General features: G+C 31.7%; 1 protein-coding gene across 1 annotated transcript in view; it reads right to left on the bottom strand.

Annotated features, from left to right (window-relative positions):
- Nucleotides 1–23,951, bottom strand: part of LOC117120749 — a 125,727-nt gene that overhangs the window by 4,860 nt on the left and 96,916 nt on the right. Inside the window, exons 5-13 of the mRNA XM_033265829.1 lie at nucleotides 22,243–22,420; nucleotides 21,421–21,575; nucleotides 20,921–21,014; nucleotides 19,642–19,775; nucleotides 18,878–19,007; nucleotides 12,180–12,262; nucleotides 7,418–7,520; nucleotides 6,593–6,704; nucleotides 5,311–5,343 (exon numbers count right to left, since the gene is read on the bottom strand). Of these exons, the coding sequence (XP_033121720.1) occupies nucleotides 5,311–5,343; nucleotides 6,593–6,704; nucleotides 7,418–7,520; nucleotides 12,180–12,262; nucleotides 18,878–19,007; nucleotides 19,642–19,775; nucleotides 20,921–21,014; nucleotides 21,421–21,575; nucleotides 22,243–22,420 (1,022 nt within the window). The remainder of the gene's footprint in view (nucleotides 1–5,310; nucleotides 5,344–6,592; nucleotides 6,705–7,417; nucleotides 7,521–12,179; nucleotides 12,263–18,877; nucleotides 19,008–19,641; nucleotides 19,776–20,920; nucleotides 21,015–21,420; nucleotides 21,576–22,242; nucleotides 22,421–23,951) is intronic.

Below are 23,951 nucleotides of genomic sequence, written 5' to 3' on the forward strand. Positions count from 1 at the left end.
AATATTCATTACTGAAAATGTGTATTCATTGGTCTTGAGTAACGAAATTGAATTCATATTTTTCATCATTAGAATATAGGTGTTTTGAAATGTCATACACAAAATGCTACCATGCAGTACAGGCATATAAAAACATAAGCTGAGGAACAAAAAAGGGAAACAGTTAAAACATGGAAAAAATAAATGACTAAAAGATAAAAAGGTAATTAGTCAATAAAATTCATTTGAGTTCTCTGGACATTTAAAAAATTAACCTTTTATGCAGGATGTTATATCTGACAATTCAATCAATCAATCAATCATTTAGTTGGATATCATACAAATAATTTATCAAAAGGTTACATTTTTTTGTGTTAAGTCCAAAGAATACTTCTACTATTTCAGTAATTACTATCAGGGATGGAGCCAGGACTTGGCCAATGTGGGGCTGCTCACAAAAAAGCAATTTAGGGATTTGCAAGGCTTATGCTTATGTAATCAACATCACAGTAAAGAGTACAAACACTGAATCCCAGCATGATGGTGTCAAATTTATTTCTTGCAATATGTATTATTCTTATGTAATCAAAGTCCCACAAAATTGTAGAAATTACATTGAATTTCTTTTTCTCGCAGACGATTTGTGGTATTCTCCCTGACGGGGATGGGGATTGAAGGGGTAAAGGTGAGCTCTCTTTGACGGGGTACTGGCGGCCTCTCACGAATGTCACCCCATATTAATATATTTTTGTATGTTGAGTAACTGACTAAATAAATCCTCCAAATTATAAATTACATTTGATTATTAATTTGAGCTTTACTCAGGGCTGTAACCCTTTAGTAATTAGCATTGCTTTCCGTAAGAGTTCAGGAAGCATATGGGAAGCTGGGGGCTAACTGAAAGTCATTCCTGATGAAATACCAAATTGAGATGAGCTCCAACACAAGGTAAAGTAACTTATTCTTCCTGGACAAGGGTTAACATCTTTGACCTAATTAAATCCCTATGGACTACATGTTAATTGGCACAAGCTAATGGAGTAACGATGCTAGAGAAAGTATATGATTCAATATATATATATATATATATATATATATATATATATATATGTATATAAAATTTCGTTGAATAAATGTATATGTCTCAAATTATGTCAAAGTGTCCGGCGTTTATGTTAACAACTGCAGTGTTATTTTATATATATATATATATATATATATATGTATGATTACTTTCCCAATATTCTTTGTATTTATTTGGAAGTGGTTTGGCGCAGCAAAAACGGTTTTGTTTCCCAAACTCGAGGTCGGTGTTCTAATCCCTCGCTGTGCATTTCACTTGTGTCCTTGGGCAAAGCAGTATAAGTGGGTACCTGGTAGGGTTAAATGCTAATATGCACTGTTGTAGCTGCTGCAAAACTTGTGTTCCATAGGCTTTTAATCCAACGACCGGTGTAATGATAATGTGAAGAGCATAGAGGGCTTAACAATATGCGCTATATAAGTCTAGCATTATTATTATTATTATTATTTAATGTTGCTCCCAAAACCACACAGCACACAAAAACATAAAAGTTGCATCTTAAGCGTAGCACTCGCATGAGTCGTACGATGGTCATACGACTGTCGCATGACAAATCCAAATCCGCTCTCTGTGAGCGATAGACGACCCGACGCCGTTTGCTGATTGTCGGAGGCAGTCTGAACTGATCGTCATTAAAAAACGATCCGTTGCGCACATGTCGTTGTGTTGCGTTCTTTATAGAATCACGTCGGTCATGCGCTGTGAGTGCCCAGCTTTAAAGCATTGGATCAAATTAGCTGAAGAAAGTGAAGACAAATGATTAACAAAATTAAACTAATAATTAGTGCAGAAGGCTGGTAAGTATCTAAATTTGGTTACAGTACCTATAGATGGAAGAAAATGACAATCATAAAGCTGAGAAAGAAAATGCCAATGAGAAAACAATAGCTCACAGTGCAACATAAATAAACAGAAGAAAAGCTGGGACAGAATTAGTGTACAGTAAGCCTGATTAAACAAAAAAATAGATGAGTTAAGTTATATTACTTCTCAGCAGAACAAACTTGTAGAATGAATATGTAATATAATTTAAAATGGTGTGCTCACTCTCCAACATGGTAAAAATATAATGTATATTTTTATTTTCTGTCTTGTGAAAATAACCATACAGATATACTGATTCATATCATATGGCAAAATGATAATTGTAAGTTCCTCAGGGGGCAGGGGGGCTTAAGCCCCCATCGGTTTGGTCAAGCCCCCATTGGCCGAAACTCGTCAGGCAGTCGGACCAAAGAAAACAAAAAATAGGCCTAGTTTTCCCATCCCAGCTATTTTTGGCCATCAAGAAGTCCCAATTTTTTTGTTTAAATCCTGTTTTGGGAGGAGAGGACATCTCTCTCCCATACCCACCCCGGCTCGGGCCTTCGGCCCTCAGATAATGCTGCACACTATAGTTACACCCATAAATACTTAGCTCCGCCCCCAGTTGGACATTTGAGCCCCCCCCCCATAAAATATATCCTAAAGCCGCCACTGTGTTTGTCTGTTCTTATTTATTAATTTCATTTTTTATTTTTTTTTGTTTTATCTTTTTCTTTTTTCTTTGAAAAGGTGGCCAATTACTTGTACGAGCATAGCTCATGTTCTGTTCTCACCTCACTTGAATTCGCCCATTTATATTCTTTTGGTGAAAAAAATACTGAATATCATTGAGATGATGGTAGTGAAGAAATTGATGAAGGTGATTATGAATGAAGAAGAAGACAATGTGATGTTTATTAGGATGATGAGAATGAGAATGATAATGATGAGAATGATAATTATGAGAATGATAATGATGAGAATGAAAATGATGATGGCAATGATAATGACGATGGTGAGACTGATGATCGATGACGATGATGATAATGATAGTACTGATAACTATTGATAATAATTATGATCATGACAATAATGAGGATGAAGATGTCAACTATGTTTATGATGATGATGATGGTGGTATTGATGATGATTATGATGTTAATGATGATAAGGGCAAAGATAATTAGTACAAGGTATATGATCACGTTTATGATGATGATAATGCTAATGACAGGGAATTCTGGGTTTGCCTTTTAATGCAATTAAATTCTTTGAAGTGTTTGTTTTATAAGACCATATATTATGGTGATGACGATTAAGATATTGATTATAATAATATTGATTATAATAATATTGATGATAATGATTAAATTGTAGAAAATGTTACGTATGATAATATATTCGCATTCGTTAGAACCTCAAGATTAAATTTGACCCCAACCAAAATCCAAATATGTGCCACGTGCTTACATAGTGTACTTACATAACATATTACAGGTGAATTTATCAGGCTTAAAATCATAACTCTTCCTCATTCTATGGAATATAATACACAACAGAAAACAAAAATCAACTAAAAATATTGGAAACTAAATAAAAGAAAGGAAATAATCTAAAAGGATGACTTAAAAAGTAAATCTAAAAAAATGAATTAAAAAGTAACTTCAAAAAGAATCTGTGAGAAAATAATATTAAAATAAAAAGATTTAAAGTTAATGATGAGAATGATAATGATCAGAATGATAATGATGAGAATGAAAATGATGATGGCAATGATAATGACGATGGTGAGATTGATGATCGATGACGATGATGATAATGATAGTACTGATAACTATTAATAATAATTATGATCATGACAATAATGAGGATGAAGATGTCAACTATGTTTATGATGATGATGATGGTGGTTGTGGTGGTGGTATTGATGATGATTATGATGTTAATGATGATGAGGGCAAAGATAATTAGTACAAGGTATATGATCACGTTTATGATGATGATAATGCTAATGACAGGGAATTCTGGGTTTGCCTTTTAATGCAATTAAATTCTTCGAAGTGTTTGTTTTATAAGACCATATATTATGGTGATGACGATTAAGATATTGATTATAATAATATTGATTATAATAATATTGATGATAATGATTAAATTGTAGAAAATGTTACGTATGATAATATATTCGCATTCGTTAGAACCTCAAGATTAAATTTGACCCCAACCAGAATCCAAATATGTGCCACGTGCTTAAATAGTGTACTTACATAAAATATTACAGGTGAATTTATCAGGCTTAAAATCATAACTCTTCCTCATTCTATGGAATATAATACACAACAGAAAACAAAAATCAACTAAAAATAATGGAAACTAAATAAAAGAAAGGAAATAATCTAAAAGGATGACTTAAAAAGTAAATCTAAAAAAATGAATTAAAAAGTAACTTCAAAAAGAATCTGTGAGAAAATAATATTAAAATAAAAAGATTTAAAGTGTAAATGTGCATAATAAGTTCATGAAGAAAATAATGTATAAAAGCATGTGCCTGATGAATTTCTTGGGGAAGACACAAAAATATTGAAATACTATAGATATAGGAAAAAAATACACCAATGGGAGGAAACGAACACATTAGGATATTTAAGCAAACCGCTGTAAAATACTTGCTAACCACAACAAATTTTTAAAAAATTACATGACAATTAATAGCTTGTAAGATCATTTTCTCAATTAATAAGAAATATATATTGAAAGTTCATCGTTAAGGCCTTAGTCTGTCTCCGTTTGTTAACATCAAAGTGTATTTTCTGACCACAAGATTTTATGTTAGATGCTTAAAATGAGATTCCAATTATTAAGTAATTAATGCTGATGAACTTTCAATATTTTAGTTTAATGAAATTAAAGAGATTCAAGCAGGGAATAAATCTGAAATAAAAAATGCTAATGACAGACAGTTAAGCCCTGTCAGTGTCCAGACTATCAAATTTTATTTGAAAAAAAACCAAAAAAACTGTTGTATGCCCATATATAGTCATGATGTGCCTATATACGGTCATGATGTGCCCATATATAGTCATTATGTGCCCATATATAGTCATGATGTGCCTATATATGGTCATGATGTGATGTCACCATGACCATACTTAGACATGTCACATGTTTTTGTGAAATGAAATTTGGTAGTCCAAGGACAGGGCTTAGAACAGGATCTACATTCATAATAATTCTTCAATCTTCGAATATTCAGTGCAAATTATCACAAAATAACAACATGAATAATTCTGTACAAAAAAAACCCAAAAATAAACACTTTTCTTGCATTAATTACATGCAAACGTTTTCAAAAAGGAAAAAAAATAATGTTACTGTAAAAACCCAAAACATGCTTCTGAATTTAAAGGGTGCAAATATTGAGAAAAAAAGTATTCTCTCTTTACCCCAAGTCTTGTTAAATAATGTTGTAGCCAAAGCTATGGAATAATGATAAAGTGAAGGCATATCAAGCAACACATATGATTGCAATATATAGGCTGCAATCACATCATGATCGCAGCATCAAGTAGTACAAACATCAAATATAACTTAATAATCATTGTTAAATCATCTTCATAATCATCAAATCTTAATCTTTATCACCAATTTCATATCTTCTCCAATATCATCGTCATTATCATCATTATTTTTCCAACGATGTAATAATTAACGATCATATACCATACTTTAACATCTAGAGCCTGAATATAACTATGAAAAATTGATCCATAAAGATCATCAACAAATGGGAAAATTATAATCATTACATATTTTATCTATGGAAATGCCTGCAAGCTATATAAATGACAAACCAAGCCACAGAAAGACACATACATAAGAAAAAAATCTTATGTATATTGTGTATGTCACAAGAATAAACAAATTCATATTTGGTTATGATAATGATACAATATTTGTATGACAGGGTTGTACAGTACTGCAGGGTAAAGATCAGATTACACCTCATGATAGCTGGTCAGGATGACATCATGAATTAGATTTAAAGCATAAATAGATTTATATGGGAGGACTGTCAGAAATGGCAACTACTGTATATGAAACTCCATTATTATGCAAGTTATGAGGAGGCTTCAGATGAGCATTTGTTATTAGAATTTTGTCTGACTCAACAATGTTTGATTGGAGTCTCACCAGATTATGGACACCAATAGTACAAACTGTTAGTACAGGCCTGTCTGAAACAACCATACTATCAGACAAAAGTCTTAAAAAACATTTGTTTTGTTTAACAACTGGTATTGGGAGTGAAATTGTTTCTAGGTGTGAGAAAAATAATTTGAAGGATTTGATCTCCAGACCGTGGAATTGAGTCAGCGCATCAACCACAAACTGTTATATATCAGTTGAATATCAGTTGAATATCCTCAAAATGTCTGGGGAAGGAACATCACATTATCTAATGTTTAATATTCATTATTTCCAAAAAGTATCCTCAATAGAGTTTAGATATTGAAATCAATAAATCATATTGAGATACAATATGCTACCATTTCTCTTTCAAGGTTCAAGCCATAAAACTCATAAAAAAACCCATTAACCCATAAAAATGTCATTTATATATTTTTACTTCCCACGCCTTTTCCAAGCGCTAATCCGATATTTTTTAATTCAATGTTGCATTATGTCCTCTATTCATTGATTGGTTAATGAATCGAGAATTCCTACCATTTGGTTTTCAATGTCCTTGTTCTGTCCACTCATTCCATTTGATCGCTTCGAATTGTGCTTCCGCAAATTTTCAAATTGTTTTTCATAGCGTTCCTTCTCTTTTGATTTTCTGTAAAAAAAGTAGATTGACATTGTGATTTATTCAAATAATATTTATTCATTCTTTCTTTTGACTTGATAGCATTTTCAGTAACACAACACTGCTTTTCAACTAAAAACATGGCAAGATAACGACAAAAAGTTCAAATTGCAAATAACCTTAAAATAGAAATTTAAATTATAGTAAATTAGCACAAATGGCATTTTTTAAATTGACTATGGCCATATTAGTTGCATTTTTCCTGATTTCATTTGGTAGATTATTCTAAAGTTTGGCTGATCGGTATTGAAAAGCTTGTTTTCCTCGAGTATTTTCCCAGTTTGGAACTACTAAGGTTTTACTGCTTTTAGAAACAAATTTAAACATACTACAATCAAGAGCTGGATAGGGATTGTCATATCAGAGCATTCTGTTGAAAAAGAATTTACTTTAACAATATACAAATTGCAAGGTGTCAGGGGCAGATCTAGATATGTCCAAAAGATCGGGGCAGATAGGGACAACACAAAATTTTGTCTTCGATACACCCAAAAATAACATCTGAGGCATTTTTGGTGATCAATTATTATTTTTTTCTTTTTTCTTTTTTTCTACTATCCAGAAGGGGGTGCTGGGGCAGGCTCGGCCTCCTAAATCCGCCCTTGCATGTTTCAGAGCAGATTATTAGTATCACATACCAGAACAACATTTACAAATCGAAATTAATGTTATTATCAACTCACCTGTACCTCAGATAACATATCAGACAGAGCCCGATTGTAATCAGAAATGCAACAAAAATTACTGTCATGTAAACAATAACCTTCCTCTGATCCTCCTGACCTGCTGTTTAATAGATGATAACACAAAATTAATTACATTGAAAATGATACATTAGTAGCTGTCAAAAAGAGTAAATAGTTATTACATTACATGATGAATTGAATAAATTTATGGTAATACAATATAATATATCTAATTCATAATACAGTACAACATAATGCGTTGACAACATTAAAAATATTTATAACAAAAACTAAACTTTGTTAACATAACATTTATGCATATGCCAATAAAAATAATGAAAATAATAATAATAATAATAATACAACTAATTGTAAATATAATACCAATGATAATAACTACGCTACTAATGATTATAACTTGCTACTAATAGCAAGAGTTATACTAGTAGTATTATTCAAATTATAATAAAAACAAATTTTACCAACAAATATAATCATATATAATTGATGTGCTTTAAATTAAATAATAACACTTATAGTTAATATATATAAATTATAATTAAGCAATCACAGTCTCAAAGTGATTTTTCCCCAATCATCATATTCTGTATCCTGCACCTCCATCAAATTGATCCAGCAGTGCATTGTTCCAGGTCAATATGTTCAATGTAATAATAATAATAATAATAATGACAATAATAATAATAATAATAATAATAATAACAACAATAATAATAATAATACAAGTTTTAAATCAAGCAAAATATAACAGTAGTAATAATAAACACAATAACAATAAAACAATAAATAAAAATATTAAAAAATCACAATAAATGATGATGATCATGAAGCTGATGATGATGATGCTGATGCTGATTATGATAATGATAATATGAATTTTGATAATGAGAAAGCGGCATATAGCTAAATGAACTAATCTGATGATAATCATGATCTACGGAGAGCCTTTCAGAACATTGGCCTGAGATTCAATTTCACCCTACCTCTCCTTTTGTTTTTAATTGGAGGACTGACATACAAGCAATAATAGCGCAGCATCATTTAAGCCGCAGGTCCCGTAGGTAATTTGGCTCATTTGCATGTTAAAGAATACAAAAAACAGGTTATCATCTATAAGTGTACTGGATAATTCTCTTCAGAAGGACCAGCCCACAGGAACGAAGTTTCCAAATTTCGTGACTTATCATCCTTGGTGATTCACACTGATGCCAATGATGATGATGCTAATGATGATGTTGCTAATGATGATGATGACAATGAAGATGATACAGAAACTTTATTTGTCCAAAAAATTAAAATAGTTTTGTTGACAAGCTAAATAAAGACACATAACTTTCAATAAACAGTACATACATGATGATGATACGAACAATGATGATTGATCATGATGATGATATGAACAATGATGATGATGATGATGATTGATCATGATGATGATATGGACAATGATGATGATGATGATGATTGATCATGATGATGATATGGACAATGATGATGATCATGAATCATCATGATGATGATATGGAAAATGATGATGATCATGATTGATCATGATAATGATATGGACAATGATGATCATGATTGATCATGATGATGATATGGACAATGATAATGATGATGATTGATCATGATGATGATATAGACAATGATGATCATGATTGATCATGATTGATCTGATGATAATATGGACAATGATAATGATTGATCATGATGATGATATGGAAAATGATGATCATGATTGATCATGATGATGATATGGACAATGATAATCCTGATTGATCACGATGATGATATGGACAATGATAATGATCATGATTGATCATGATGATGATATGGACAATGATAATCCTGATTGATCATGATGATGATATGGACAATGATAAGGATGATGATTGATCATGATGATGATATGGAAAATGATGATCATGATTATATGGACAATGATGATCATGATTGATCATGATGATGATATGGACAATGATAATGATGATGATTGATGATCATGATGATGATATGGACAATGAAAATGATGATTGAACATGATGATGATATGGACTATGAAGATGATGATATGGACAATGATGATGATGATTGATCATGATGATGATATGGACAATGATGATGATGATTGATCATGATGATGATATGGACAATGATGACGATGATTGATCATGATGATGATATGGACGATGATGATGATGATTGATCATGATGATATGAACTATGAAGATGATGATTGATCATGATGAAGATTTTTGATTGACACATTGATATATTACTCCCTTTTCCATAATATTCATTCACTTTATATTTTAAGTGTTCAGATGTTTTCGAAGGGCAAGACAACTACTTCCTTCCCAGGATGCACAAGTACCAGAATATCAGTTGTTCTTGATGGATATGTCATTGGAGTAATTTATTTATCTATTGTCTATCATTTCCTATGATCAGAATTCTCTACGACTTCGCATTCAACAACAAATATTATGGTATACCAATAGTGTTACACTTTTTTTTCATTATTTAAAATGCTACCAAGAACTACAGAAATATTATAAATATTTATATATATGTTTGGCTTGTTAAAATGGGTAATGGGTATGTTGTTTAGACAAACAATAATAGCCCTGTCCTTAGATTTAGTAAGCAATTGGGCTGAATTTGGAGAAGGAACTGGCAACCTCTTAGTGACTGGATGAATTAGCTAAGCTTGAAGGGGGTTAGACCAAAATTGATGGCTGAGAAGGTAAGGTAGAAAATCACAGAGAATTTGCATAGTACACTCTTTCTACCAAAGCTTTTTTAGCATATTTAGGAATCCATGTTAAATGATATTATGTGCGATTATGGGAGAGGTAGAAAAAAAGCAAAATAATAGTCAACATTATTGTCTTTACTTATATTATTAGATTGTTAGTATTTTTTATTATTATTTTTTCATTAATTTTAAACAGAGATATAATAGTTGAATATACAATAGTTGTTCCATTAATTGAAGTACATATTGAATGTAATAATCAGTTAAATTCCGCCTTTTTCCTGTTAGATATTTTTAGATAAGCAATTTATTTAAAAATTTAAAATTATAATAATAATGGAAATGAATCATGAATATATTTATAAATGTAACTGAATTTATATAAATATTTATAGACGATATTATCATCAAATTCCATGCACTAAAATTATGATAAGTAATTCTATAAGCTACAAAATATGTAAAATATTTTCAAAAATTTTGGAACTATCCTAAGTATAGCTGCTAAACAGAGTTACGGTAATGCTTCCACACCATCAAGGTATACATGATTTATGTGAACTTCCATGTAAGGGCATAATGACATCTCACATCCATATATGGGTATGATAATCTCTCATCACATTCATAATTGGGCATGATGATGTCTCATCACATCCATATATAGGCATGATGATGTTTCATCACATATATGGGCAAGATGATGACATCACATCCATATATGGGCATGATAATGGCTCATCACATCTATACATGGGCATGATGTCTTATCACATTTATATATGGGATATATCTCATCACATCCATATATGGGCAAATAACAGGTTTGTCAAGTAAAATGTGATAGTGTGGATAGGGTTTTATATAGAAGAAATGCAGAATATCTATGCGAGGCTTTAAAGCTGGTATAGATTGCTTTCTATGCTAGGCTATGGCATGATGAATGATACTTAGCTAAATCATTGTCTTGTGTATAAGAAATGTCGTTAGCGGTATCATTATACTATGTATACTACATGATTGCTTTTCTTTAAAAGGGTTTTTCTTATTCTAGCTTATAAATATTGCCAATTTTCATATCAGGTTTCATGTTTATGAGTTTCATGGGGGAATTTTGTTACAGTTCTTCACTGAATTGCATAAAATATATTTTAACTTAGTTTTCTTTCATTCCTGATTTTTTTTAAAGTATCCATATCACAATATATATCAGGTTAAATAAAGTATAAATTTAAATATGTAAATAAAACAATATAAGGAAGTATTTTTTTTTACATATTGGCAAAATTGTTTAAATTAGATAGAAAGGAATTAAAAACAGATTATCTGAATTTTTACAATTTGGTAATTGAATCAAAATATTTAGAAAATAAAAAATTCTGCAAGTTTATAAACATTGTTGTATGCTATTTTTTTTTAAATTTACGTTTTTAGCCTAAAATTGCATACTATTAGCATTATTCAGCCTTTGTTTGATTAGTGATCAAAGTAGAGTATATTTTAAAATAAAAAAAACAACCAAATCCACAATGAGGTGGATCACACAAGGGGGTTTGAAAGGGAAAAAACATTATTAATGTTTATTTCAACAAAGCAATTCATGTAAAAGCTGGAAGAAGGATATGAATATTAAGATGATTCTAAAAGCTATTAAAGAAAATGAGAAAAGGGATAAAGAGAAGTTATCAAATCCGTAAGTATATTGCCATGAGTTTGAAGGAGTTCAGAAGGAAGAGAGCTTCAACTCTAGTGAATGAAGTATTTGTTAACGATGATTCAGCTTTGAAAATCAGACAAGAGAAGGGTCAGAGGTCACGCAGTTTCTTGGCCTGATTACTTACGATCAATACTTTTGGATGCCTTAACCAATTCACATCGTAAGCCCATAAAGTTTTTGAGACATCTGTAAGGAAAGGTGCAAGACAAGGTAAAACAAAACACATGAAAATAAAAGAATGCACTTTCCATGCACCAACTTACTTTGGCCTCTCGGGTTCACACCGCCATGATAATCAAATGGTACTAATAGCTCGCAACGGTTCCCGCCGTATGGTGAGGGACAACTGGAAACGACAGAGACAAACATTGCAGGCATCAGTGCACTAGCAATCAAATACGTCTAAAATGCATCGTGTTAATTGTTAACGAGTACTAATTATTAACGAGTTTAATAACTGTTAAGTTTGTTGTGAATTGCGTTAGTATAGTATATGTGAATGAGTTCACGGGGATCTCTTTCTAATAAAATTAGGTTATACTAATTTAAACATATCATACTGACACTGATAAGCCCATCCCTTATTGTGAAAAATTTAAATGTAGCCAATGTATACTGTAAATCATAGTCAATAAATAATTCAATACTATATTTGTTGTAATTTATTTCTGAGTGTACAATTCAAGGGCTCGGCTAACTGTTCATTTAAACTAATCAATAATTATATTACATCAGTAATTGTACTATCAATCATTAAGTGTGAAGTGAAATAATTGCAACCTTCACATCAAAATTTAATTTCTAATTCTTTCAGTTTATGATCTTTGATGTCATTTTGAGGTCAAGGGTGACTTATACCAGAGTCAGTACGACAATAACTAATGCAAGACCTGTTTTACCTGTGAACAAGAATTAGTAAAATATTAGTAATGTTCATGCAATTAATGGTGACTAACTGATACATAATAAATAATTCATCAGTTAATAATTCAATTAATCATTATTAAAATATCAAATAACAAAATATAAAAGGATTTTTATAGCATCATAACCACTTCAAACAGAGTGAGAGCTCACAGGACTTTCTGCAAAGAAAGCAAGTGTAAAAGTATGTTATGAATTAATGCCTCCTAAATAATGTTATTGTAATAAACAGCAAAAAAAAAACCAAAGTACATAAAATTCACATACAAGACAGGACACCCTTTGAACCAACAGGGCCTCACACCTACATTCAGGAAAAACCCTGTTGATGACTTCAAGATGTAGTCTTAAAGTTAACCTAAACATTTGCTAAAGGAACTAGGGGAATTTACAGCATGTCTGGATCTGATGTCAAAGACATTCAGGGAAAACTCCTGTTGACTTCAAGAGGTTCTTTTGAAAAACCCCAGTGGTCTTTGGTAGGCATTGGCAGCATGGTCTGGATCTGACATCAAAGACATTCAAGAAACCCCCCTGTTGTCTTCAAGTGGTAGTCTTGAAGTTAACATAAACATTTGCTATGGAACTTGGACATAAGCAGCATCATGGTCTGGATCCAACATAAAAGTTAAATATTTGCCAAAAAAAACCTTGAACATACTGTATGTAGCATGGTCTAAAGCCCCATTCTCGTGAAAATTTCAGTTGTTAAGAAAAGTCTGATTTTTATACATGTTATAAAGATTTATAAATACAATATGAAATTGCTAGTTTAACTGAATTTAGGCATTCCTAAACATGAAAAAAATGTAAAATAAGACTGAAATTTGAATTTTTGTGTTCCACAGAAAAAATAAACGAGGATGAATTTTTTATGTTTTGCGATAGGTCTGCGAAAGAAACAGTAGGCGCCGTAAACATTAGCTTATCAACACTGTTAGACATAAAAACAGCAGACATGATACTTTCCATTGCTAGTATTGACACTTTTGAAATATAATATTTCATTGGAATTATTTCAAATTTGTTAAAATAATGATTCTGACAGAGATTTTGACAATTAAACAAACATATTTCAGGCCTACTAAATCGACCGCAGTGTGCGAGATGCGAAGTACAAAAACTAATCTCATTAGAGAGGGTGCACTTTATTGACTGTATAAACACACAAGTGCGATCTACAACCTCTGAATTTGCCTAGTAACAAAGAACTGGTAATCTTCTTCTGTGAGAAATAGTCTATTTCTCTTTTTTTTTCCTTTTGTGCAGAACTAAAATTTATGCCAATATTTTTCCATGGTTTATAATAATTACAGTAATTATGCATTTTTTCTAAAAAAATTTTTTTAGTAAAATTTTGCCATTTTAAGCCATACTTCACACATCATCTTTAATAACTCCAGGTTCCTCCTCCACAAGATTGTAGTATTTGGGTTCTACTTTCATAGGCTGTACTTTATTTAATCTTTCATAGGCTGTACTTTATTTAATTATCTATGTGCTATTATCTATGTACCAATTACAGGAAAACTTCTAATTGGTCAAACAATGCACAAGATCTGAAACTTTGGAAAAGCCATGCTGAGGTCTTCATCCAGCAGTGGATTGACAATGGCTGATAAAGTAAAGTAAAGTGCGTGCGTGCTATTAATTTTTCAATGTAAGGTCCACACACAAGAAGAGTATAAAGAATACTCAAATATATATATATACACGGTATATATACTTTCAGTTCTCAAATGCCAAGTTTGATTACAAAAAGGAAAGAATTTGTCTTTGGAATGACTTAGGATTCGTAAGATGAAAGTGAATTATTAATGAAATCTGAATGACATAGATGATAAAAAAAAATGATATCAAACAGACTAATGGGACACTTATCAATATTACAAGAATTTACTCCACGACCCTCTGCTGTTGTCACCATGAGGCATGGTAAACATACAGTATCCAGGGAGTCTGAAAATTTTTCCCCACGCAATAAGAAAATGATGAGTGTTCTTCCGGAATATTACAAGCGGCGTCATGATTTATTTTCGCAATACATATATAAACACTGCAACCGAAGAATGCCAATATGAAAACATAGCCAGTGCAAAATAACTTTTGAAATCTGCTTTAGCCTAACCAATTCTGACATATTTGACAGACTTGTGAATCCTATAAGGTAGTTGTCAGATACCAAGATAAGTTTTCAGAATGATATGCAAATTGTGAATGAAAAAAGGGAAAAAATATAGAAAAATGATTTGATATGACAGCAGGTATTTTAGCCATACATGAATCTCTATTTTTCCCTTTAAATTTATTCAATGTATTTATTCAATTCATTTGTGCATGTTAATAAATATTTCTTGTTCAATTTTCTGTTGTTTCATTTTCATTCCAGTTCTATCCAAACTATAAAATGTTATGCGAGAAATACATCATACCTATATACGGATGAGATATGACATCATCATGCCAATGTCGTTGTGGAATGATCTGAACATGTATACCATGAAGCGCCCCTTTACGGCCGCTAGGAAATCACAGGCCACGCCCATATGCAATTCATCACAATGACAATGCAAGTTATGGATTACTACCTTTTTATATGGATGAGATATGGCATCAACATATCCATATATGGATGGGATTTGACATCATCCTGCCCATATATAGATGAGATATGACATATCATGCCCATATATGGATGAGATTTGACATATCATGCCCATATATGGATGAGATTTGACATATCATGCCCATATATGGATGAGATATGACATTATCATGCCCATATATGGATGAGATTTGACATATCATGCCCATATATGGATGAGATTTGACATATCATGCCCATATATGGATGAGATGACATCATTATGGCCATATATGGATGAGATTTGACATATCATGCCCATATATGGATGAGATTTGACATATCATGCCCATATATGGATGAGATTTGACATATCATGCCCATATATGGATGAGATTTGACATATCATGCCCATATATGGATGAGATTTGACATATCATGCCCATATATGGATGAGATTTGACATATCATGCCCATATATGGATGAGATTTGACATATCATGCCCATATATGGATGAGATTTGACATATCATGCCCATATATGGATGAGATTTGACATATCATGCCCATATATGGATGAGATTTGACATATCATGCCCATATATGGATGAGATATGACATATATCACATATATTTGTCACATAAAATTTGATAGTGTAGACAGAGCTTTAATGAAAATGAAACACCTAAAAATTAAACAAGAAAATATTTTCTGCACAAATTATTCATGAGTGGAAATTAAATACCAAATTATGATGCGATAGGCAGCTTATACTGATTAATTGAATTCATTACTCGTTAAGCTCACAAGGACCCCGGACACATTATATGTAAGAGCCTTGCACAAGGTCCTCATAGTTATTTTCTTATAGAGTCTCTACTATCAAGTAGGTATAAGTAAGTAAAAAGTGAATTGATTTGAGACATGTTTCAAGTTGAATGACATTTTAAATCCCTTTAAATGACCAATGCAATGTTTCAATAAAATGATTAAAATTTGCCCGATTTTATTATCGACAATATACATTCGATAGCTATACCTTCCAGTAACCAATCAACTTTGAGCTTAGATTTGATATGTTCTAAATCATAAATCATAAGCACCAGATAATTTAAGTCACTTAAAATGTAAAGAACAGGGTGACTTTATGAACAGCCCATAGCAATTATCTTAACTTATTCTTAACCCTATAATGCATGTATTAAACAAACCTAGCAAATGGAACTTAATTAAAAGAAAGGCATAAATCAATTCAGGATGTGCTACCTAAAGCTTGATCGTGTGAAGAATACTTAAGATTCAGCGAAATGGCTCGTAATTTATGTGTGTGATGTCTCAGTGGTTAAACCAACATCACAAGAATTCCGATTACAAGGTTAACATCAGAAAAATGTGAAATGAACTAAATGTGATGGAGGAATACAGAAGTTTATATAATTTAAGTTGTATATTAGAATCATGTTTTCCATTATTTCCTATCATTGTTTCAATAACATGTAAGTTGCAAATGTGGACATGTGAGATCAGTATCTGTGTATTGAAAAATTAAATAATAGAAATAAATTTGAAATGGCTTAATGATTGAATGATTTTTTAATTACTTAGGTTTGTTAGTTTTACACGATAGTATAATGGAATAATGATTGAGTTTTAGTGATTTGCCAAGTGCTACAATTTGTTCAGCGCTACACACTGAAGATGAAAGTAGCAAGAAGTCTGCTGAAGCATGAAGAAGAAATCAAACAGCATTCTAACCAAACCATCAGTACTCACAGACAAGAACGATCTTCATCTGAGACAACACAGACACCCCCATTTAGGCAAAAGCAATCATTCAAATAAATGGTGATGTGCTCACACCGCGGTCCTTCAAAACCAGTGGGACATCTGCCAATCAAAATATACGCTCAGCCATCCATAAACATGGTAAACTTCAAGATACACATGTAAATTCCATGGTACATGTGGTGAATTTTGTGGTCACATGGTTCAATGTTATGGTACACATGGTAAATTTCATGGTACACATTTGTTAATTTTCTAAACACATTAAAATTTATAAACAAATTGATAAAAGAAGAAAATGGATTTTATAATAAGTCACAAAATGTACACAAAAATACTAATGAACAATTACTAAACATAGCTTTGATATGCATGACTGATCACAAAAAGTGAACAAAAAAAATTAAAGCGACTTCAGCACAATGATTTGTAACTAGTTTATCAACATGAACATTTTCCAACCAAAACACACTGAAAAAAGTTTGAAAATTTTAAGAATCCAATCAAGTATTTAATAAAGAATTTAAGAAACATGAAACAATCAACAAAAAAATGCAAGGATGTTCACACACATTTTTATAGTGTTCTACAAATCCAAAGCAATCATCAGTTTTTTAAATATTCAGATTATAACAGTTATGAATATTTATTAACTGATGAATATTCATTAACTAGTTAGACAAGAAAACTTATAAACATGCCAAATGTCAGAATGTGACAGTTAAAAGTATTAAATATTAGATGAATATGCATGAAAGTGAATTACATAACAACAACAAAAATGCTTGCACACTTTCTTTTGCATGTCCAAAAAGATAATTTAAATAAACGAATGAATATTCATTGTCATTTAAATAAGGTCTAATGAATATTCATTAGAAGATTGAAACCCTCATTATCCCCCACAGCTTTGCACTGTCTGCCCAAACGCTAAAGAAAGAGAGACGGGCACTCCTGCCTGCTTCAGGTTTTAAACCTTTCCCTTTACCTCTACCTTAACCTTAATGGTTCTTTTTAACAAGTAATGTTTTCAAAACCGCAGTCTTTGATGTGAATTACAAAATTTAAAGTAATGGTTTCCAGAACGGAGGTCTTTGATATAGAAAGAAAGAAGGAAAAAACAACGAAAGAAATTTCCTCTTAAACAAAAAAATTAATTTAGTAGTTATTATAAATATACAGTATAAGTTTTTTTTCCATAAACACTAATTGATAAAAAAAATAAGAGATTAGTAAATGATGCAATAGCATGTTAAATCCAGAATGATGATATGGAAGAGACCTACATTCAGTGGTTAAGGCAAGAAGCAACATAAAATTATATAAAGCAGAGTGACACATGCATAAATGCCAAAACACATTGTTGCAAAATATGAACAAACATAGGGGTACATTTAGCATAAAAATAATATCATTTAGTAATACTTTGAACAATAGATACATGAAAATACTTATTTATATTTATTATTACAATATCAAAACATCTTAATAAACTATAAAAAATGAAACCTAATATACTATTAAATAATACATTGAAATGTTTATTAATATTCATGATCACAATATAAAAACAACTTAAAAAATATTACTAATGAAACCTACTATATTCTATTTATTTAAATTATCCATTTTACTTTAATTGAAACTATCTATTTTACTTTACTTACAAACAAAGATGAGTGTCTGGAGCACTGATAAATTCATAACATGTCCCTTGGTTAAAGCAGTAACCACTTTTGTATTTTTCGTCTGTGCACATCCGCAAATGACTATTTGTTGGTGTTGTTGTTATCTCATCTGGAAAACAATGTTATTTTGGGAATTCTAATAAATTGGAAAGCAGATGAGTGAAGAGATATAAACGACAAGGGAAGAAGAGAAAAGAATGAAAGGAGAAATGAGAAGCAAGAATAAAGAAGAAATGGAAAAAATGAAAAGTACTGTAAGAATATAAAACTAAGAAAAAAGAGAGAAAATAGGTAAGAAAGAGATAAAGAAAATTAGAAGGAGAGGGAATGAAGAATTACTGGGAAAAAGAGAAAAAATAAACAGAGTGAAGATAAGAGAGAGAAGACTGAGAAAGGAGAACTAAGAGAATGAAAAGTTTGGAGATAAGATGAGGGCTATAAAAGAGAAGTGGATGATGAACAAAGGAGATGGATGGCAGAATAGGGAAGAGGAAAGAAATAAAAGAGAAAAATTAGAGAGAGAAAGCTAAATTAAGAAGAATGTTTGATTACATTAAAAAACAGCAATGAGGAGAAAAGAAAAAAGATGACAGAGAAGAAAAAGGAAATGAAGAAGAAATAAATTTTATCCAAAGCAATTCATTTTAACATCAACCTGAGGGAAATCAGTTCTATCAAAACATTTTTTAATGACATAATTATATTGAATAATAGCTCTGTCAGAATATAAAATAATTCCTTACCATCGCACAGAGCACCCCTATAGCCCTTGTCGCAAACACATTGGCAATCTTGCGTATTCAATTGCCCGTGTTCTCCACAATTTAAATCACAATCCTTAGTTCCGCAGTTATTTCCAGAATATCCCTCAGGGCAGCTGAAAAATGGAATTACTATGTTAAAAAAATTGAATGAGTTAGGTTAATGGGTTTAAGGCTAACAGGTCAGGACTAATAGGTGGTAATTGTTATTAGTTAAGGTTAACCCCGCACCCCCCACCTCCCCTTAAAAAAAAATAAAAATAAAGAAAGAAAAAGACAAGACTGATTGCCCAAAACGCCTCAGAAGTTATTTTCAGGCGTCTAGAACACAAACACAGACCCCATAGGGTAGTGTTATCTCGATCGGCCCCTCTTTTGGTCCCCCTTTCGGACATCTCTGGATCCGCCCCTGGATAACATTAACAGGTAAAAATTAACTACATTTAACCACTAAAATATAATGGGTAGGAATACTGTTACAGAGTAATTTGGAAGTTTAAATGGGTTAACATAATAATAAGACTTTAAGGTTATCTAGTTTGGAGATTTGGTATAATAAGTAGAGTTAATAGATACTGAGTAATGAGTAGGGTTAATAGGCATGAAGTAATGGGTAGGTTTATTGGGTATGGAGTAATAGGTAACCTAACCTGAGCTAGTCGAATGGCTGAGCGGTTAATGCGGGGCACAGTAACCATAGCCAAGGATACCAGCACAGGTTTGCGGCTGCCTCACTCCTAGTTCTGGTGGTAGAACAAGACTAAGGACTAAGGTGGTGGATAAGGACTATAAACTGTAGGCCTAGCATACACAAATGCTCATTTGTACTTCAAAGAACCCTGTACATCTTCAAGACGAGTACGGGTTACCCCGATGTACTGGTCCACTTGGCCCATGTCGTGGACAAATGAAAGTATGCCGGTTTACCAGCTGCAGAGGACATGAAGTGACCCTCAGGGGAGAAGAAAGTTATTGAGAAGTGCAACATCTATCTACAGCACCACGAGCAATAATTGTTGGAATGGCACCATATAAATGGAACGATTTGATTTGATTTTTTTAAATTTTGATTTTAATTAAATAGAAGTTTTTTTTTTATTTAAGATTTTTAACGAAAGTTAGAAGAAACTTTATTTATACCATTTACATTTAAGGGCAATTTTACTTGGTGTTAGGCATAATTAGAAACACTATATTCCGTCCTGTAATAGTTTGAGCAGAACAAAAGAGATCTGCCAGAAAGAAGGACACAAATACTTACTAGCAGACTTCAATGACAGTTACATCTGTCGTTGTCATACAAGTTCCACCATTGAGACAAACATCTGGCCTACTACATGGTTTTTCATCTTTTTCTGTTGGATAATTGCACATTGTGTATGATTGATCATGTATCCAATGACCAGCAGTTCTCTGGATATATATGTTACATAAATCATATTAGAAAAATAAAATAAATAAATAACTTTATCTTACACACTATGAAATATTTGTCAGATCTGGTCAGATGTAGCAATGTTGGATCAAACTTTGTCTGATAATCAGTATGCCTGCTTCAGTCACATATAATCAAATATCAAGTGTTCCTCTAAGGCTGTCATAAGTCAAACAATGCTCTGCCAGACAAAACTCACCAAACCAAGTAACATCCTTCATGCATATTGCTGTTAATAGTTGTACTTCTTTGCAGCCACAACATGTAGGTTGCGGAATGGTGCCAAGTGTCCACTGTCACATTATTTCATATATTTTTATACTTACTGTCACAAGTCCGTCCGGTGTACATCAGTTCACATGTACAGTTACAATTTTCTGAGTCAAGCTCGCCATGTTCGCACTCCAATAAACAAGGTGCGGGAGTCTCATCTTCTGTGCAGTACTCCCCCGAGTAATATTTATCACATTTGCATGTACAACTATAAAAAAAGTCATATAAATACGGATACATATATATTTATATTTGAACAAATGTAATTGATAATTTATTCAGAAACTCAGTTAGCACAAGTTAATTCATAAAGATTGAGAGAAAGACGAGTAGAAGGAAATGAATACTCTGGATGGACCTTCTACAGAAATGGAAAGAGGAGTAAAAGACCAGACTAATGCTGATGGAGGCGGCTATAAACAGGGTTGTGGAACCAGTGGCGTATCTAAAAGTCTTGAAAAGGGGATGATTGGGGGAGGGGTGCAAAGGTGAAGTGGGGAGCCTCAATATTTACATAAGAAGGTGTTGGCTTGCAAAATAAGGACATATGAGGTGATTTTTATCTATTTGAGCAGTTTTCTGCTTCAATCATTTTTAATGGGGGACGACTGGGGCGCAATGTTTTTTTAGGGGGCATGAGCCTCCCTGCGCACAGCTAGATACACCACTGTATGGAATAACATGTGATCACCCAGATCAATAGATAAGGCACCTAGTGAGTGACTGTTAGTAACTATTTTATTATTATGTGATTAAGGCTAGCCGTAGTAGGTAACTTTAATGTAATGAAAATTTTCATTCAAACTAAATATTTTTTCATTACTATTATTATCAAATTCATGTTAAAAAATGAAAATACAAAATGAAATGCTCACCTCGTTTCATTGAGTGTTCCATAATCTCCACAAGACATTCCTTCGCAGACTGGTGGCGGTTCTGTTGTTACAATGTCTGAACTTTCGCAGAAGTCTCCTTTGAATCCATCGGGACAAGCGCAGTTACATTTCTTTGGATTCAAGGTTCCTCCGTTGTCACAATTTACTGCACAAACACCTAAAGCGGGAGGAAAAAAAACAAGCATAAATATATGGTATTAGAAGAACAGTTAATCAAACTACCAACCAATATGCTACACTACTATACTTTAATGTACTATATTCATTTGATAATAAAGGATCATATATTCCCTATCCTTTAAAAATCTTAAAAACCTCTTAAACATTACTTATCTACTGTTTGTTGTTTCTTAAAGTCTTATAATAATGCTGTATAGTCAGTTTAATATATTTTAATGTCTTGTTTTATGTGTCTTGAAGTTTTATGATAATGTAACAATAATAAAGGCGCTGTCAGGTTTTGTCTGTGATAGCAATTCTCATGTAATGTTTATTATATATTTATGATGAATAACGAATAATCTGAATCAAAATCTGAATCTAAAACAATGATTTGTTTATATAAATGGATCTAATGACCCACATACAAATTTACAGACTTTTATATAATACACTAATCATGTGTCTATTGATCAGCAAAAAAAAAAAAAAAAAATTCATTGTAATTTAAATTTGAGAAAAATTTAAACCAAGTACAAAGTAAGCAATTATTAGCAAGTATTAATATGCTGTTCAACCTCATAAGATGAAAACTGGGAGTTTTTAAAAGATATTTTTATGTTTTTATTGTGGTTTTATAATCTCCATTAACAATAGACTTAACATGGTTAATCTTTCAAAGATTTCCTTTTATAATTAATAATGAGCCATAAAATTCAGATGTATTGTAAGTTTAATGTCTGTCATTGCTATAAGCACCTGATTCCAAATTTTTACCATATCATGTTTTATTGTCGACAATAAATATTCCTTGATTCCTTGGTGATTGAAACTGATTTAGCCATGTACAGGGCCACATATACTATTATTATCTTTCAGAATTTTCATCTTCTATTCATTGTTTTTATCATTGTTAATCATAGCCAGTAATGTGAGACTTAACATGAGACTTAACATGGTTAATCTTTCAAAGATTTCCTTTTATAATTAATAATGAGCCATAAAATTCAGATGTATTGTAAGTTTAATGTCTGTTATTGCTTAAGCACCTGATTCCAAATTTTGACCATATCATGTTTTAATGTCGACAATAAATATTCCTTGATTCCTTGATGATTGAAACTGATTTAGCCATGTACAGGGCCACATATACTAATATTATCTTTCAGAATTTTCATCTTCTATTCATTGTTTTTATCATTGTTAATCATAGCCAGTAATGTGAGACATTTCGCTTTCAACTCTTGAAACACACATCCGGCTAATCAATTGTTAGCACGTTTTAACTTGCCGCTTTGACAAAAACAAACAATTTGGAGTGCTGTCTTCACAGTTGAGCGATACCAAGCTAAAGGTACCACTTGAAAAAAATCAATTTAAATGTGTCATATGCATGTACAAAATGACCTGCATATTAAATCAAACAGGTACGCTGTAAACATAAAATTGGGAGAAGCCAGGCAACTAAAATGCAAACAAAAGTAAACATCCTTATTGAAATCAAACAAGTAAAAATACTTATCAAATTT

The sequence above is a fragment of the Anneissia japonica genome, unplaced genomic scaffold, assembly GCF_011630105.1.
Source record: "Anneissia japonica isolate Jap-2015-1 unplaced genomic scaffold, ASM1163010v1 scaffold69_len1423075_cov170, whole genome shotgun sequence".
NCBI classification, from domain to species: Eukaryota; Metazoa; Echinodermata; class Crinoidea; order Comatulida; family Comatulidae; genus Anneissia; species Anneissia japonica.